Source organism: Lolium perenne, chromosome 2 (assembly GCF_019359855.2).
Source record: "Lolium perenne isolate Kyuss_39 chromosome 2, Kyuss_2.0, whole genome shotgun sequence".
Classification (NCBI taxonomy): domain Eukaryota; kingdom Viridiplantae; phylum Streptophyta; class Magnoliopsida; order Poales; family Poaceae; genus Lolium; species Lolium perenne.
In genome coordinates, this window is record NC_067245.2 from 296,329,362 (window position 1) to 296,348,531 (window position 19,170).

The window sequence follows — 19,170 nt, forward strand, 5'->3', positions numbered from 1 at the left end:
TGTTTCATGATGAGTAGAACCAAGGAGCGCAAACACCCACTTGCGACATGCTAGCACAGTTGAAAAATTGGATTGCGACGTACACCTGAATATTCTGTTGGTTGATCGAGAGCCCAAGTTGCCTAATAATTAGCATTCGTATTACTAGTCTCTTCACGGGGCAAACCCATCATCATGATCTCTCACGAGAAATAACACTTTCTCAGGTACGGAGGCCAAACAGCTAGCTGATAATGCGACCTGCAAAGATAGCACTAACTTAAGCCTCTGCAGGCTCGCACCATGGGACAGGCAGGTGCTAGACGCTGAAAGACTGTGGGTCAATGGCTTTTGTTCTGTTTCGAGGGACGCCATGATTTGTAGCTAGATACATACGGCAACATCGATCGTGGTGGTACAGCGCCGGCCAGTTGGAGCGGACGCGGATGAGACGATATAGGAGGAGGAGGACGAAGACGGCGCCAGTGCCTTTGTCGCAGGAAAACGGCCAAAACCCGGCGTGCTCACGTGCGTGTGATCGCATTGCTGGCCACGCGACGAAAACCAGCGGCCGCCGCAACGTTTGCGGTGAGCTCTGCTGATTTCGATCGATCCTTGGCACGGGCTGGCCGGGACCCTGGAGCCGGGATTTTCTGCTACGAACCGATGAAGCCTAGTGGAGGAACCACCTGAAGATTAGATCAGTTTTGACCAGTGCGTGCTCCACGAAAACCAACCAGGGGCTGCATGCTAGTCGTCCACACTACACACGCTCGCACTGGACAAATCGCCGTTCAACCCCAGGCGCCACCTCGCTTGACGAGTGGGTTCTATCTCTAATGTGGGCTGCTATTTCGTGCTGGACATCATTCCCAGTTTACAAGCCCATGACATTTTCTTGCCGCTTTGACCAGGCCACTTTTCCCTTCTTCATGTGGGGTCACTCCCACTGTACAGCTTCAGAAAACATAAAATGCATTTCAACGAATCTTCAAAATACAGAGTATTCCTACTATCCAATTGCACCGCACAGCATTTACTCACCGACTTCTGATCAATTCACGCGAGACAAGTAACTCACCAACTTCTGATCAACTCAATGTGGTATATACATCACACTGACGGATGGTCACAAAACTTTCTCTGCCTTCTTTTTATTCATGATGATGCACAATGGTCTATACAAATCTAATAATCTGGTATCCATTTTTCTATCCACTAGACTTTACTCGCTAGCATCTTCTCTAGTAACGCTCTAAACTTTTTTTGCCTTTGTTCAAAAAAAAAACTTCTTTTTGTCCAATGGGACAAATCCGTCTCTCTTGACGGCAACAGGGGGGGTCAGAGGAGATCAATTGGTATGAGGAAACACAAGGAAAAAACTTCATCCCAACCAGCCAACTACTTTAGCTCATTTCTCTAACAAAACTATGCCTCAACACACCGAAGAATCATCCCACCATCTTAGAATCAAATTCTTCCATAAAAAAGGAAGAACGCTAATTGCGGATATAGAGCACCTTTCCCTACAGTGATAGAATCTTATCTTGGATCCACTCGAATAGCCTGAGAATCTTTTTCGTCATTTCAGTGTTCTTCGAAAAGTAAGACTCGGCATTTTCAAGCATCACAGTGGCATCATGTTGGACAGCCTCCACAGTTCTATAGTAGTTGTTATGCAGTCTTGCCCTGATCACCTCAATGGAAAACTGGACAGGAAACCTAAAGAAGAAATTGTGCAGGAAAACAACTTTTAAGACATATATTATTTTCATAAACAAAAAAGCAACTAATAGATTCCATACGAAATAGTTCTCCAAACCAACAATGGTGAGGCAAGGAGTCAGATCTTAAAAAGGTACTCGGTGATATTTTTGGAGTGTATGTAATGCAACAGAACCTTCCAGGACAGGTACAATGAAAGTTCGTTATGAAATAAAGATGCACACAAATACACACGGCCTCCTGATATTCTAGATACACCTACGAGCATATATGGATGAAAGGAGTAAATAGCGAAAAATTTAATGCAAAGACACCATGTACAAAACAGAACGGTATGTTCACCAATCTTGTTTTAAAGAATTATCAACAAATCTGTTCTAACAATAACAACCATGACTCGTACTTGAAGTGGAAAACATGCCTTGTAGAGGTAGGTACACCTAGCAACTACTGATGTCAATTTGCAAAATCTGATATCCACGGTTGCTACAAAATTCACCAACCATAAAGGTAGTTTGACAACGTTTACCCTTAAATTAGAGATGCAAGTGGGTCAACATTAGGGTGGTCAACCCTATTATTGACCAACTTGCATCTCTACTTTAAATTATATACCGTATGGGGATTAATTTCCATTAGTCATTATTTACACTTGTCTTTGCTAAATGAAATAAGCACATCCAAATTTATCGCACTAAATGCATTTATGCAAGAGTTACCTGTTTATGAAATCTGATTTCCCTGTGACAGTATCTAACTTCAGAACGCCATAGTGATCCTGAACATCCATTAAGAAATAATGTAGGAAGTTAAAACAACAACAAAAAGTAGCCAAAAAGCATGAAAATATATTAACTTTACCTTGTTTGTGTGAGACATTTTCTGTAAAGTGGTCACTGCTGATAACAATTTATTCCTGATACTGGAATCAATATGTGGATGTTTCCATGGAACCATCGGGTTATCAGCATCATGGAGCTCCCAGGGGCTATGCAGATGTTCAGAACCATCATTCTCGTATTGTATGACATATTTCTCCCATGGACTCTCAGGAAAATCAGTTGACTTAGCTCTTATTGCCGACACCCCTCCCTCCCACCAGCTTCCTCCTTCCTCCCCATCATCCGCCCACCAAACTCTGCACCTATCTCTGACAACCCAGTTCGGCACAATAGCAGCTTCAAACCGTGTTCTTTCCACAAGAAAATCAGGGAAATCAACCGGCTCAAGCAGTGTGATGGTAAATTCTTTCCCAAATCCGCTTGAAGTGTCATCGATGAATTTAAGTTTTAACTTACAGCAGCTTTCACCAGACCCTCCATAAGTTGTATACAAAAGACCCTGAATTTTGCAAAGCTCTACAGCTTTGAGGCCTTTAATCCGATTCCATGGGCAAATACCCGATAATCGCATTCTACTAAGATATTCTTCATGGCCCTGCAAGAAAGAACAAGCACACAGAAAATATCATAAGAATACCTCATAAATATTACTTTGGGAGTCACAATGGCCTGTGTGTTTAAATGTAATTCACTACGCATGCTTTTCCTTACCATAAACTAGTTAACTTACAACCGGGGTGCTTAGAAGTGGGAACTTGTGGGGACACATGATCTCTTTTTTTTTAGCTTTTTTGCAGTTCAAAGTAGTTTCAGACCATAAAATAAAACATAAAATAACATTACCTGGCGCAAGTACATAACCTCATCGTCATGTTGAGGAATATAACGGTAAATATCTTCATGCTCCAGCAACATCAACCAACATTTCAAGGATGCTTGTTGCTTATTATCCAATTGATGTGTATCAGGAGAGTTGCAACCCCCTCTTTTGTTCCTAGTAGACCTTAAACTAGCAGTCTTTGATGTTGATCCCCACTCACGCCCATCTGTAACAATTCGTCTCCCGCTAGTTGATGCTTCATGGGACGAATTTTTCACATGAGAGATAGTATCCCTTGCTCTACCATTATCAGTGTATGCACATGACCTCCTTACGCTTCTTCGTAAACTACCTGTAACAGTTGCAACAGGGCTGCAGTCTGGAGGTTGATGCCCACCATAATCGTTGGAGACGTTGGAGACGGAAGTACTATCTCCATTTCCATGAGAATCTGAATCCAAGCTTTTCTTTTGCTTACTTAGATTTTTCCTTCTGTACACTGCACCGTACGTCTTTGCAGATTCGAAGTGCAATCTTCTTGAATCATGCAAACCAGTACTTTTACCTGTGAATTCCTGGAAATTTCTAGACGCACTAGGGAAGGCAGTGCTATTTTTATCGGTGGCAGAAGCCTGATCATGCTGCATGGAAACTTTATGATGTGGAAAGTTCATGTCACTCCCTACTGCAGTAGCCTTTGACTTGTCTGATGAACTTGTTCCATCTGTAAAGCCTCTTGAACTGACCAACTTCAGTTTAGAGGCAGGCTGAGAAGTACTGTCGAACTGTTGGTTGCATTCTTTGTTATTTACTTCCTCTGCATAGGTATCATCATTGTTAGTTATCCTTTCTTCACCAGGAAAATTACCTTCACTATGAACATCAGTGTCGTGGTTTTCATGGATGCTATCCAGACAAATTGCATGTTGACTCCTTTGTACATTCTGCTCAACTGTTTGCTGGCTGTCATTACCATATTCATGAGGTGTCTTCTGACTACAAGACTCGCCAACATCCTGTGAAACTGCATTATTTGAAGAGGGTCGTGTGTCTCCAGTAGAAGAATCACCAAACCTGCAGCGCTTTGATCGCAGCTTAACCTCGCCCCACTTGATTGTGTTGTAACTATGAACAGAAGATAGAGAGGTTGCAGTTTGACCTCCATCTGCTGGTAGTTCAGCCTTGCAAGCAGAGGAACCTCCAGGCTCAAAAGCTGGTTCCGGCTCAACTGCTCCGTGTCCAGTCGCCGCAAGTGGCACCATTGAAGGATATTGGATTTCTGAATCGCGGCGTGGTATCCTCAGGACCAGTTTTCTATTATTTCCACAACTTTCCTGAGTTTCAGGGAAATGAGAAGGCTGTGCAACATCTGAATCATGTTGGTTACTCTCTCTACCAAGTCTTGGCTGACTATACCATGCTGACTGCTCAGCTTCAGTGCTTTCTGTGTTAAATTCAGTGTCTGAGAGACTGTTCTCTGAGTCATCTTCATAATCTACTGTTGAAGCTCCTACCTTTGTGAAAAAACTGAGCGCATTGCGAGCAGCACGTCTTTGTGGCCGCAATCCCCTAAATTCAGGTGATCTTTTCCTTTTACTAAGGCGCCCAGTCTTAGATTTGCTACTTCTATGTGGCCTTGACACATTAGCCACATCATGCTCATCCAAATTTCTTTTCTTAACTCGCCGACCAGATGAAGTAACAAGATCAGCCTGTAAAGGTGAAACAAAAGGAAAACAAGTTGAAAGGTTAGAATGTAACATAAAGGAAGTTGAAATGATCTTGACTGTTGCTTCTTACATCAGATTTTTTCTTCTTTCTTCTAGATCTGCGAAGATTAGCATTATTTCTAAGGTTATTCTCATCAATCTCTGCACTTGAGTATGAAGCATCAGAGGAATCCCCACTCAAAATTTCCTGTTCCCCTTCACTAGACTTGTCATCCAAGCCATCGTACTCAGAATCAGTATCATCAGAGATAACTTCATTTTCTGGTTCAAGATCAATGAAGTCTGTTATCTCTGGAAGTGGTTCCCACCTATCTGGATCAATAACTGGGATCATTTGGTATTCGCCAGTGCTTGCATTATAAGTGGGGCCAACAGCAAAATTTACAGAGGGAGGTCGCCACTCTATACCCAGGGTACCTAACCGACGTTTCTGGTACATGCTTTGAAAAGGCTCTGGGTATGGTATCATACCTGCAATTAGCAAATAACAATTATAAGCACGTGCAACCAGTAAGATTACTATACTGTAAGGAGAATAAGAACATAGAGAAGTTAGATACCAGAGTCACACAAAAGGTCTTGAATATTTCTCCTATAAGGTGTGAGCTGTGTTTCCTGGATACATTAAGCAAAAGCAGCATAAAGAAAACCTGGTAGCTCATGATGCACTTAAATAACAGAGGAAAAACAGTTTCACAGAGGCACATGTGATCAGGACTCAATACCCCTTTTTTGGGAATAACTAGTATGCAATAACAGAACTTGAATGTCGTATACTTTGATGATTGCCATCAAATTCAAACTTTCAGCCAATCAGCAGTGCAGTTCTCACACAAGAAACAAGATTTGACAGTTTTCATAATCCACCTTGCTTAGCTGTTGAGATGGCAACACTTCACAAGTAGACTGTCATGGCAGTAGGATGTGGTATTCTTAATAACATAGCTGAGAACTGAGTTCTAGCTCAGTGGCAAGGCAAGCGAGTGCGCAGCTAGCCCACCCAGGTTCGAATCCCCATCCGCGGTAATTTCGCAGGAGGGGTGAATAAACCGGGTTATCATCCATCCGCGTCCATCCGCGGGGAGAGTCTCATCCTACCTAACAACGTATAGCCAAGGGAGGGATCATTCCCCCGTTGGTCAACGTTAATAACATAGCTGGCACTCACAAAGAGGCTACCAAATAGCAAGGAGTCGAAATCAAATCATTTAGTATAATGTTACTTCACTAACAAGCAAAAATGAATACTATCACGAAAGCATGAGTCTAAGAATTTTGTAGAACGCAGTACCCGATGAAAACTTCATGCGTCAGATCTTCAGAACATAACAAAATGATTTTTGTTCTGTTTTAGAAACAGATATTTGAAACAGCTATCAAATTTAAAAAGAAATCTACATTTCAAATACACGAAACAACTCAACCATCTATTGAGAATGCAAAGGACAGATGATTCATATTGGACGAACCTGATCAATAGCATTTCCATTTGTATCTTGAATAAGGGGTCGATAGTCTCCAAGAAAGAACTATTGGAAAAAAAAAAGAATAGTAAGCATCAATGAATGAATAAAAGGTGGCATATTTCTTCAAACAGGGAGAGTATCCAGTGTAAACATATCTGGGTACACTCATGCAAACTCTGAATATGAGCTGCTGGATGAGCTTCCGGTGGACTAAGTGTAGGGGATTAAAGCACCACAGGGATGGATAATTATGTAAATAACCCCTAAGGATCTAACAGATTATAAAGCTAAACCATGATGAAACTGATTTAAGTCGAATCTAGCCGTGCTTCATCCAACCGTAACACATGATCAAAAGATGGTGATAATTTGCATGCTTGTAACCAACATTAGTTTGCACTAGGCATTGTCCCCAATAAAGTGATCAGTAACAATTTGTGTACCTGATCACATTGCGCATCCTTCTGGGACTCACCCTGTCCTGTACCAATAATGAATATTTGCCCGATTTCATCAGTGAGGATAAGTGACGTTCCATCCCTAAATGACCATTCAGCAACACATCAGGACAACATGACAGATAAATAAAATTCAGAAATCTATGGTAATTGATAAATGGTTGGCATAGTAACGATGTCTGTTTCTATGTCAAGTTGTTAACATTCCAACACTACACAGAAATAAGTCAAGTCAGATCATGAAAAAAGAAGGCATCTATGATGGCTAAAGGATCATGGCTTCCAAAAGTGATAACTGCGACTCTCAAGAAACTTTGATATTGAAGAACAGTCAACTACGACTCAAACTGTATCCATAGATATTCCTCAATCAAAGGTCCATTTTCATTCAATTAATTTATTTCCACCTCTACGCGATTGATATATTGAATACTGCACTTCTCTGGCTGATCAACGCAATCTGATCAAGTTATTTGTGGAAACGAAAATAGAATATGTAAAAAAAAACAGCAGAATAAAAAAGGGGGATTACTTCTGAACAGACCTGTTTCTCACACCACAAAACATTCTCAAAAGTTTTACTAGGAAAGCATCCCAATATTACTAAACTTGCATGGAACATACATAAAATTTAGAAGTAATCCTCTCGTGTGCTATTACAAAACTTAACACCAATAATTTCAATCATATGTCATAGTTAAGAATTTACATTTTCTCAAGGGCCAAAAGAAAAGGTTCCTTTTCTGAGAATGCGAAGAAATTTTGCAGTGACACTTACGGAGAGAACTTCCCATCTACTAGCTTAAAATGGCCAGTTTCATAGATCTGTACAGGTTTTCCTTCCCATATCTGGATAGGGAAAAAACATGTTTTTCAAGATTGAAATAGTGGTTAAAATTAAAAAGATATTATTAGGAACTTACATCCCAGATGATTGTCTTTCCATCATACCCAGCACTCATTGCTATACGGGGGTTGAATGGATGCACATCAAGAACAAATGTCTGTTAAAAACAAATTTAATGAGAAAAATACTTTATGAAGAGGTGGATCATTCGAGAAAAAATAAGTTAAATAATTAAGAGCAGACAAAATTATTAAACAGAAGAGAAATCACAACGTAGTTTAATGCATGCAAAATATTAGAAATGTACATGGAATTTATGCAACTTTGACAGAACTACACCAACAGAGGCATTTCTATACCTACAATGCTCATTACAAAGATCAACAGTGACATAGGACAAAGAGTTAGTACATCATCACGAGAAAAATAGGTTTTTAATGATTCATGTCAAATGGACAGATCAAATATAAATCAAAACATCATTGAGGTTAAGGGCGATACTATTACAACTAGTCAATGGAAACCTTTACACGGCAAGAGTTTACAATGCGACTTAGATTTTCATATTCTTCATATAATTTTAAGTTTAACACCTCCAAAACCACCATGTCCCCAAGTTTTTCTGTTCCACTTATGCTTATAATATTTAATCCTAGTTTTTCTGTTCCACTTATGTTTTATTATCATTAATCCATGCCAAGAAAACACAAGTTACTTCACTGTATTTCATTAGTTATATGATGAATGTAGGGTGGCAGTAATGAGTTGCCAGCAAAAAAGTTTCACACATACTTCATACAATTTTAAGTTTAGCACCTCCAAAACCACCATGTCCTAGTTTTTCTGTTCCAAATATGTTTTATTATCTTTAATCCATGCTAAGAAAACACAAGTTTACTTCATTGTATTTTCATTAGTATATGATGAATAAGGTGCCAGTTATGAGTTGCCAGCGAAAAAGTTCACACATATGCACCTAGCTTGTACAAAAATGTCATGTGCGAAAACCATACTGTGTCAACATGCAATAACAAGTCATTGAACAGAAGTTACATTAATGCATAAACTCATGGTGCACGCTTACCGATTCCTTATGGCCAATCAGTGAATGTACCAAGCTCCCATCAGAAGCATTCCAAACACAAATTCTGCAATCTGCACAATGTAAGGTATTTTTTAACGGGGTAGATACAAATGAGAACGATGAGACAAAAATTAATCATGCAATGACAAGATCAAGTGTCCACACGTGCTAGGAATACTAGGAGCCACAATGGCAACATATACAAACACTGGAATAAAGAAAGGTCATATCACTATGATCACAGTGAAAATACACGAAGTAGAGGAAAGATACCCATGATAGCAGCAAGCACAAAGCGGTTGTCCAAACTCCAAACAATCATATTGACACCACGAGGAGTTGGCTGATATCTCTGACGTGGACCACCACGAAGCAGTTGAGGAGCCATTGGAGGAGGGGGAACCTTGAGATGGTAAGCACGTGTCCAGCGTCCAATCTTTCCCTAGGGTTAGTGCAGGGAACAAGTTATGCAATCGATTATATCGAATGGAACTACAAGATAAAATAATAATACTATATAACGGCTACATTTCTACCAGGGCACATGGTAATACAATTGACCAGCCATAAAACCTGCAATAACCATTTTACAAAGGCACATAATTTAGCTAGCTGCTGTAGCAAGTTGCTTTTATACCACCTCTTACCATACAAGATCTAGTGCTTCGACATGTGACACAATGGGAAAACATAATGTTTCAGAAAATAATGGGTATTATTACTGAAGAGAAAATATGTATTACTGTAGTAAAAGCCAGAATGGCCAGTTATGCAAATCACCATATATACAGAATGTATTGAAACAATGTTTGTCAGATGCAACACCATAGAGCTTTAGGTCCCATTAGCTTACATGTGATCTCCGAGATCGTGGAACCCATATAATTGCGCTGCCGTCACGAGAACAGGTAACAATATTGTGTGTGAACCTGACAAAAGGAGACAAACTAACTGCTGAGGCCAACAACATCCACCAGTTGGAGATGAGATTAGAAAAACTGAATGAACTACCAAACCACTAAAAACGTGTAAGGCATGAAGTGAATAAACTGAAGGATTGACTACTACATGACTAAAAAAAATACTTACCATGAATTTCTTAGCTTAAGGTTATTTTCTTCCTTAGTGGTGTGACTGCTGTCAGATGAAAAGGATCTAGATACGACACATCCACTAAACTGCACGTAGTTTACATCATTTTCGTGACCCGATAATACATCCATCTCATGATTTGGTTGGTCATTTTGCTCAGAAAAACTCTTGCAGGCATTCCACACCTGAAATAAACACTTCTGATGAAAAAAAAAAGGCAACTCACCTTCTAGTACTTAAATCAGAAGATCACAGGTAACAAGAACACATACCCTTGCAAAGGTGTCTGAGCTTCCAGTAACAAACACAGTTCCATTAGCATTGAATGCACAACATAAGATTTGGTGATTTGTTGGTTGAACTTGAACAGCACTGGAAGATGCATCACCACTCTTTCCTAACATCAACACCATGTGGTTGGAATAAATAAATGTAGGCATTACCCATGCAAATGAAATAGACACGCTTCAATGAACTAACCAGGGACAACATCAGGAGGTTTTGGTGTATATATTCGTGGAGATTGTTGAGAATATCTAGCATCCCAAATTCTACATGTCCCGTCATCTGACGACCTGCTCCTCAATATTATGTGGCAAGTCAGGGGGAGCAAATAACTTAAATAGGACACAAAACCATATAAAAATATTAAGTACATCGAGCAAACCATTGGTGAGGTTTTAACACAAGAACATGAGAAGAAAATATAACTTTCACACATCTGATAAAATGTAGGCAGAATGAAAATGAAAGAAAAAACATCAAATAACTTATCTAAGATTCGTTCGGTTTGTTCCTGTGTAACTTGGCAAACCTAGCTTTGAACTTCATACAAATAAGCATTTGTTCCAGTGAAACTAATGCAGAGTGGACATGACATATAGTACCAGGTTCACTTTTTTTTCCTTTGTATACAGCTGTTGCCATCCAGTTAAGTATGTAACTATGTATAATCATAAACTAAAATAATTTTAAAAAACAAAATAACTACACTATCAGGAAAAACCTTCCGTTAAAATACTACCATAGAAAAGAAGGAAAAAAAAAAAGAAACACTCACGACAATAGCTGGAAAGCAGCACCTGTCCTTGGACTAAATGCAATGGCAGTTACAACCCCTGTATGCCCCTTCAATACTGAGATCGGTTGGCCATCAGGTATACGCCACTACATTAGTGGACAATCATTAAACATAAAAATAAGAAAAACGATGTCATGACTTCTTTGAAAGTACAGAACCTAGCAATCTTACCACTCTAATAATAAAATCATTGGACGAAGATGCTACCACAGCATTGTTGGAACTCACCGCGAGGTCAGTAATATCACCCTAAATTTGGAAAATGGAAGGTAATTGAATGAAAGGTTGTGAATATTTATATGTTTCATTGCAATAAGAAAAACTTACTTCATGACCTCGGCAGCTAGCCAGACAAAATGCTGTTTCTATTGCCCAAATTTTAACAAGGCGGTCATCAGAACCAGTAATAACATAATGCCCTGTGCGATCAAAAGTAGCTGCAGGGAAACAGGAACAGTGTGAAAAACATTGCAGCAGATAAAGGGGGAAATATACAGATGGGTAACTATGATTGTTTGGACCAAAACAACAAAGCAGCAGCTTGAAAATAAGTTGGGGCAACAATATGATCTTTCGAACAAGCGGGCATTTTTGTTGGGTGAACCCTAAAACATAAGCTCTGTAGAAACTTCCCAAAAATATTAAATTAGCTTGCATATTCAATTCATACAAAGCATGGACAGACATATCAATGTCATTAAGAGTATCAACTCAGATATGAGCAGAACTCCAAATATTAAAGGAAAACTTGGCTCATGAACACTTTGGCATTCCATAGAGCAACAACTTTACTCACAGGTACTACAAAAATGGTGGTATTGCGATGAAGCACAGTGCACTATTTAGAATTTTAAGAGTAAAGAGGGGTAAACAGTTTGATTTTTACCCTTGGCATCAAACATTTGAGTGCCCTCTACCACAGGCACAGCTAGAGGATTCATGTACAGTGTGTTTGTGTGGTATGCAAGATGGCAATAACAAGTAGGCTCACTAAGGTTACACTTCTCTCATATAACTCGTAAAGTTATTATTGTATTGGCCAGTGTGTTCCACAGATGATCACAATTCTGTAGTGTACCTGAGACAAATCAGATTTTTTATTTTTTTAAACAAGGCAAAAGACTTATCATTTTCATTAATTTAAGAAGAAAATAATTATCCAGTTAATTTTGGAAAATTGGATGAAAACCGTTATAAACACGCCCACAAGATAACCGTCATTGAACACGACAGCACATGGATCACCAGCCAACCTGGCTACAAACTTATACTATAGTTTCAGCAAGCATTTGTTTGTTGTTTCAGAAAATGTTGCCGGAATGGAGTTTCCAGGAGACAGTTTTGCCAATATTCAATATTTTACTTCAACATGATTAAATTTGGAAAACGAGAAATTTCAACGAACCACAATACACAGCATTTTGATGTCCCCTCAATCTCTTTATAATCTGCATCTTTTCAGCAAGCGTAGCTGGCTTCGCAATGGCATAGCATGACGCACGGACAGATGGAGCTCGATGATTCTTAGTGAAACCACCAATCTCTCTCAAACTCAAACCATGAACTTGATCAGCCTGTATGTGCGGCCAACGGAGATACCTCGGCAAGCTGGGAGTTTCCTTGTCTTTCCTGGCCCTGTCAGCTGAAGGATCCAAAAATGCATCAGCACACTAAAGTAATAACACTAAATTTGCTAAACACAAACCAAATTTTTAAACTTCAAAACCGAAACACAAAGTTGTGACTAATGGTCTTATACTAGCTCAAGAGACAGGGAGAACAGACATACATGCAAGAAGGGAAAATGAGTTGGAGCCAAGAAGGGTTGGAACATCAGCAGCATTTGAAGACACATCTCCAATCAAGCTGCCTGGGCGGCAGGAACTAACCATGAGTTGATTTAAAAGCTTCAGCAAGTGGTCTTTACCGATGTGGGGATATCTACAAAATAAGCAACATAAAACATTAAAACAAGCAAAAAACCTCAATTGTATGCGATGGTTAAGGGGGAAAAGGCAGATAGAGTTAACTGTTCTGTAAAGGTGATATCATTTTAATTTGTGTGTTTACCCACTATTCTAATTATTATATACCTTATATATCTGGCCTCTATAAAGTAACTAGATTCAGAATCACAAGTTCCATCAGCTCTAGATTAGTCCCACAAGGTACTGAGTGAGGAACGTCATTAACAAATTAGAAATACTGGAGGAAATATGAACTCCACAAGAGAAAACAAATTGAGATATCTCCATTATATACTAAATAAATATTTATCTGTTTCCCAAATCAATTCTAAACAACTTGGAAGCATCTCCAGTTCTTCATTACATGCAGAATCTACTAGAGTTCATCACTGTCATAAATGTTTAGTGGCAACAAAAATGATTCAGATTGACAATGAATAATAATGGATGCAAACTGAACAAAAAGTAGAGTAACATATTTCTACCTCTCAACTAACTTTAGGTAACCCAAAGGAAGTGATACACCATCATCTTTTTCTTCGCCACTATGAAAACCACCACGAGAATACCAAGCATGATATCTTCTAGGTAGCAGCTGATGCTCCTGGAGTTCATTGCACAGTTCTCCAGCAGTCCGCTTGAATGGACCATGTGATAAAAAGTGTATGATGAGGAAGTAAAGTTCCCTCATATCAATATCAACGGGAGTCTCACATGGTACAGCTTCTGAAATCACTTGATTCACAGAATTAACCATCTCAAGTGCCTGGCTTGGAAAATCCAGGGGCACCATACCAATAGTGGTTGCATTACCAGAAGGTTGGTGCTTTCTAAAATCCATGTCTACAACCTCACCTGGAGTTAGAAACAATAATGCATAAATACAAGAATAATATTGGTGGAGAGAAATTGCGTTCTGGATGAACTTAAGAAACAAATAATCAAAGAGGTCATGAAAAACACAAGTAGAGAGAATCAATGCTGAATGGACATAGAAGGTGCAGAATATTATACTTCTCAAAAGTAATGGAGGAGAATACATAATCCGTGGTAACAACACACACACACACACACACACACACACACACACACACACATAAAGACGCTTACAGGGAAAATTTGGAGAACTAGGAGCGAACTAATCTGAAATATTTTTTCTAGTGAAGTGGTATGGGTGAACCATAGTTAACAAAATTGTGCTACGACTGGTTTGTGATATATGGTACGGCACTGCACAAAAGGTACATCTGAGAAAAGCCTCTTCAGAACTGCAGACGCGCTATGATGTGGCAATATAACCATTTTGACCAAGGTAGGACTATATCCTGATATTTCATCATGCATTTCGGTTCAATGGGATATGGTGTAAAACTTCATTTGTACTATACCACTAAACCATTTGCATTTCTTGGTGGAGTTTCTATTTGTTGTTCAATGGGAATCAAGTGATGTTAACTGTAATTTGTTGATAGCCTTACTGATAACCTAGTTTTGCGCACTAGAATTTCAAACTTTACATGCATGTATGCCTAGGAGTTACCTGGTGTTACTGTTCAGGAAAGCAAGAGACAATACAATATTCTAATCAGTTCTAATCAGTTAGCACATTCTACTTGGATGATCAGCCTTTACCAAATAGACATATTCTTCAGATGCAGCTATGCAGGTTTCACATGTTATCTCGAGTTTTGTTTGTTATCTCAAACTTTGCATGCTGGCGTTCCTCTGTTCTGACCTATAAGCATCAAAAGAATGGTTTCACAAGGCAGCATCTGACAGCCATGGTCAAACACCATATCCTGATATTTAAACAACAACAAAGCCAAGAGCAGATGTCTGACATAATATGTGGCTGTGTTAAGGTTTACATATATATATCAATTCTGTTAAATTTACAATCCTATAATAATCAGCAATATATTTCGATATTATATGCATCGGTAAACAGCCTAAATACGGAGTCTAAACTCTCTTACACATAATCACCCTTAAAATAATCCCAGGATTCCTCAATAGAGCTAGCCGTACGGAACTTAACTGGAGAACTAAGGAATAATCACTTGTTCTCACGGGCCCTACACAGATCTAAGAAAATTGTAATAGAAGAGGCCATATACCTCGAGGTGGTTTCATGGAAGATGGTGCCTCAGGAGGGGTTCTGTAGGGTGCTTCAGGGGAGGACATCGGCCATAGCGTACGCCGCCGGCCTCTTCCCCTGGGGCAGCAGGCCCTGCTATGGGAGGGGCCGGCCGCCGGCGGGTTCGTTTGGAGTCGATCGCGGTTGTCAGAGGCGTGCGGGGCGACGAAGATCTGAACTGTCAGGAATTAGGATCAAATCCCCGACAATTTGGGGGAAATTGGGAGATAATAAAAGAATGAATTGGGATAATAAGAGCGAAACAGCTAACCCTAGAACAGAACGAACAACATTGGGGATTAGAGACGCCACGAAACGGTAAATTAGAAGAAAAATAGTTTTAAATGATAAAATATAATTTAAAATAAAAAAAATATACGCGTGGATGCTTATATGTCTTTTATGCTGCTTGTGGTATTAATATGTTCTTATATATATACTATAATAACTTATATTAAGGTGGTTAAATTGCAATCTAAAGATACGTGTAAGACTAATAAACCGGAACAAAGGGAGTATAAAAACATTGCAAAAAACAAATATTGATGTTTTAAATGTATCATATTTTCTACACTAAATATTGAATATAAATGAAAAAATAAAAGAAAACTAAGGGGGGAATAATGAAGAGGTGTAAATAAGAAAGGATGACAAATGAATAGGAAAGGAAGAAGAAAAATAAGAAAAAAGAGAGATAAAAAAGAATATTGCAAGAATAGTTATCATCGCAAATTGCATCTGAAGGTTGTCAACAATATCCTATGTATGTGTTAGTTTGTCCGTTATGATGTGTTGTTCTTACCTATTAAATCAAGTTGGATTATTCCTTTAAAAAGAATACAACACAAATATGTCTTCTGGTGGAATATAGTAACTATATAGTAGTACTATATTTTAGAGCAAAGAGTTCCAAAACATCCATTTTTTTGCTTCCCTCTTTTTGAGTCGGCTAATTTTATTTAATGTTTGTAAGTTACACATGTAACACACCCACATCAGCATTGGTCCACCTTCACTAAACATTGAACATACAAGTTTGTTACCTCGGGAATCTCCTCTCGCTTAAGGATGGAACAAATTGGCAAGAGCTTCAATTAAATCAATTCCACCAAGGAATTCTCATACTAATTTTTTTCTAAAATTTCTCTACTTCAAGGATTTCTTTCTATTGTGTTGGCTAGGTTTCGTTTTTTGTCACCTATAATGCATATAGTGCTTTTTTCAACAACAATTCAAGCATGCATGTTGCTCAACTTCACGGGCAAGAGATTATACAGCCTTTGGCTGCATTTTTCCCTCTCTTATTTTTGTTACACTATTTTTTATCTGCCATGATGTGGTTTTCACCCTTGTTACTTGTATGATGCAGTTAGAGGCCTGAGTATATGTGGTAGATAACAAAATAAACATGTTGAATTTTGACCGGTCTTGATTAGTAATGCTCCATGTTAGTTCTTTACTTCTATTCAAGTCTTGGCATGCAACTTCATCACTTACATTTCTTCGCAAGGAGTTTTTGCAGTGCTTTGCAGTGCTTTCCTAATTACCTTCTCTACGTTAGGGACGTCTCAGTTAAGTGAGTTTTAAGGAGTGTGTTTTAGGTTGTTACATGGATTGGTATTTTGGATTGCATTTGTGGAGAAACTATCTGGTTAAACTTTTATGTTCTATTGAAATGACAATACCATGGTTCAATATTTGCATCTTCTGATTAATTATTGTGTCAATGGCTACTGGCTACATTATATGAGATTGTTTCTTTATCAAGTTTCTGCACTATTTCTCTATCACTACTATTCCGGGCCCCGTTTGACAAGGCAATTTAGTTTGACTAAGTGCATGAATAGTTAGACATGACTTAATATTTTTTCATAACAAGGTTGAACCCTCAGCATCTACACCGAAAAGATGCATACAAACTAATTTATATTTTATTCAACAAAAGGTCTGGCAAGAGTATACATCAAATAACCCAAAGGCACCACACAACACCTACAAACCTGACAATGGGGGAAGATCATGTCATGGGGCCTTATGCCCTGAATACACACAAAAAAGCCCCACCAGTGAGGTGTTGGGGGCATCACTGAGTCATTCTATGGCGAACCTGATACGGGCTGAGCCCGTGTGGGTTGCCCGATCTCACGAATTGACCCGGGTGAGTGTGATTGCGGAGGGGGATTCGTGGGAAGTGGATGAACGCGAAGAACACGGTACAAACACACGCACACAACACAAATCGGTTATCCTCGTTGGCCCGAACCACCAACTCGATAGAGGTTGCGAGAAAATACCCTTCGGTAGAAGTCCCACAAAGAGATCGACGAGTCGAATCCGAGAGATCTAGAAGGGTGAAAAGACCGAGGTTGATAGAAGTGCAAGCAAAAGACCAAACGGTAGAAGTGCAAGCAAAAGACCAACAATCGATAGAAGTCACCAAAGAGATCACAAGGATTCAACAAGGAGGGATACAATAGATGTGTAATCTAAGGTGGGGGTTTCCCAAATCCACTAAGGGATAATAGAGGCATAAGTCAATTCATCTAAACATCATCTCTCCCTCATGAAGGTGGGGGTAGGTTCCTATTTATAGGTAAGGGGCCGAAGGGGTAAGTTACAAGCCAAAGGGGGCTGAGATCTGGCTGAGGTTCGATGGGGCGGAAGTTCCGGCCCCTGGGGGCGGAAGTTCTGGCCCATGGGGGCGGAAGTTCCGGCCATCAGGGGCGGAAGTTCCGGCCGCAGCTCTTCTGTGTGAGCACCTTTGGTCTTGAAAGCATCTGGGCGGAAGTTCCGGTGAGGTTGGGCGGAAGTTCCGGCCTGGAGCGTCCAGCGCTTCTTCCTCCTTCTCTTCCATGCTTCCGTGACATCGGCCTTGCATCCTCGGTGTAAGGGTACATTGCCCCTATGTGTGGTTTTGGTAATTAATGACAACCCCTATGGACTAATGTTTTCATTGAGTTTATATGAAGGAATATTCCATAGGTACTGCTTGTTCTCCATGTGTTGGATTCAAGTATGGATGCCATGAAGATAAAGGTATACCTTGTGTATTGGCATCAAGATCATCGGTATGAAGATATATATGTGATATGATCAAGAAGAAGAAATGAAGATGGAGTTCTTATGTGGAACTCAATATTAGCCATGCTCTATCTTATGTGAGTATGAGAAGATACAAGGTTGAGTTGGGCAAGTTCAAGATGAGCATCTTGAGTGAATCACATGCTTGAAGCTTGCCGTCCATTTGGTGATAATGGACATGTGAAGATGTGCATCAATGGGGCTTTCCCATCATAGCCTATGGGGGAGCGTTTGTGAGTATACACGAAGCGACAATGATCAAGTGATGGGATGCGCAAGGCAAAGGTATGGCCTTGCTAGGTTTTCCTTTTACCGGTCTCAAGGTGGATGTTGGGAGACCGGATTATAGGATAGATAGCCGCACTATCAAGAGGGGCTTTCGGTTGAGTAACTTGATCACATCGTCTTAGGGAGCTCAACCCTTTGCATACTTTGCATATCCTTATTGCTTCTTGGTGTTTCTCTATGTGAGGTTCTTGAGCTTGTTGCTAGCTTTACAACAAGCCCAAGTTCATCGAAAACGGAGTTCACATGCATCTTCTATTGCGTTTTCGAGGTTGGGTGATTTTACCGGTTATTCATGATATAAGGTTCTACCTTTTATATTCATGATAAAATCCCCTCCTACAGATTCTTGGGTTTTCACTTTCTATTAGATAGCATTCGTTGTTATCTTCCAAACAAAATTGGTTTCATGCGATTCGGAGTTCGGGAGCATTTGTTATTAAAGAAAAGATAAAAAGGGAAAAGAATAAAAAGGAAAAAGAATAAAAAAAGGAAAAAGAAAAAGAAAGGGGAGGGGCAGCCGGCCGGGCGTCCGGCCTGCCGGCCCACCCGGCCAAAACCGGCTTGGGCGCTTGT

General features: G+C 39.6%; 1 protein-coding gene across 1 annotated transcript; it reads right to left on the minus strand.

Annotated features, from left to right (window-relative positions):
- Nucleotides 1-1,105: 1,105 nt before the first annotated feature.
- On the minus strand, nucleotides 1,106-15,529 carry LOC127336149 (uncharacterized). The gene is made up of 23 exons (XM_051362923.2): nucleotides 15,209-15,529; nucleotides 13,577-13,946; nucleotides 12,914-13,065; nucleotides 12,530-12,766; nucleotides 11,452-11,561; nucleotides 11,296-11,373; nucleotides 11,104-11,210; nucleotides 10,524-10,618; nucleotides 10,316-10,440; nucleotides 10,041-10,228; nucleotides 9,805-9,880; nucleotides 9,225-9,393; nucleotides 8,952-9,022; nucleotides 7,944-8,024; nucleotides 7,799-7,869; nucleotides 7,006-7,102; nucleotides 6,566-6,625; nucleotides 5,657-5,711; nucleotides 5,167-5,567; nucleotides 3,390-5,078; nucleotides 2,566-3,141; nucleotides 2,424-2,482; nucleotides 1,106-1,701 (listed from the first exon to the last, which is right to left on the minus strand). Exons 1-23 carry the CDS (start codon nucleotides 15,273-15,275, stop codon nucleotides 1,506-1,508), a joined length of 5,130 nt encoding a protein of 1,709 aa, XP_051218883.1. The 5' UTR covers nucleotides 15,276-15,529; the 3' UTR covers nucleotides 1,106-1,505.
- Nucleotides 15,530-19,170: the final 3,641 nt, after the last annotated feature.

Coding starts and splice junctions, on each gene's coding strand:
- LOC127336149 (XM_051362923.2), bottom strand. CDS start 15,275: ATGTCCTCCCCTGAAGCACCCTACAGAACCCCTCCTGAGGCACCATCT. Junction 9,023..9,224: donor TGTGCTTGCTGCTATCATGG/GTATCTTTCCTC, acceptor TACATTGTGCAG/ATTGCAGAATTTGTGTTTGG. Junction 8,025..8,951: donor TGATTGGCCATAAGGAATCG/GTAAGCGTGCAC, acceptor TGTTTTTAACAG/ACATTTGTTCTTGATGTGCA.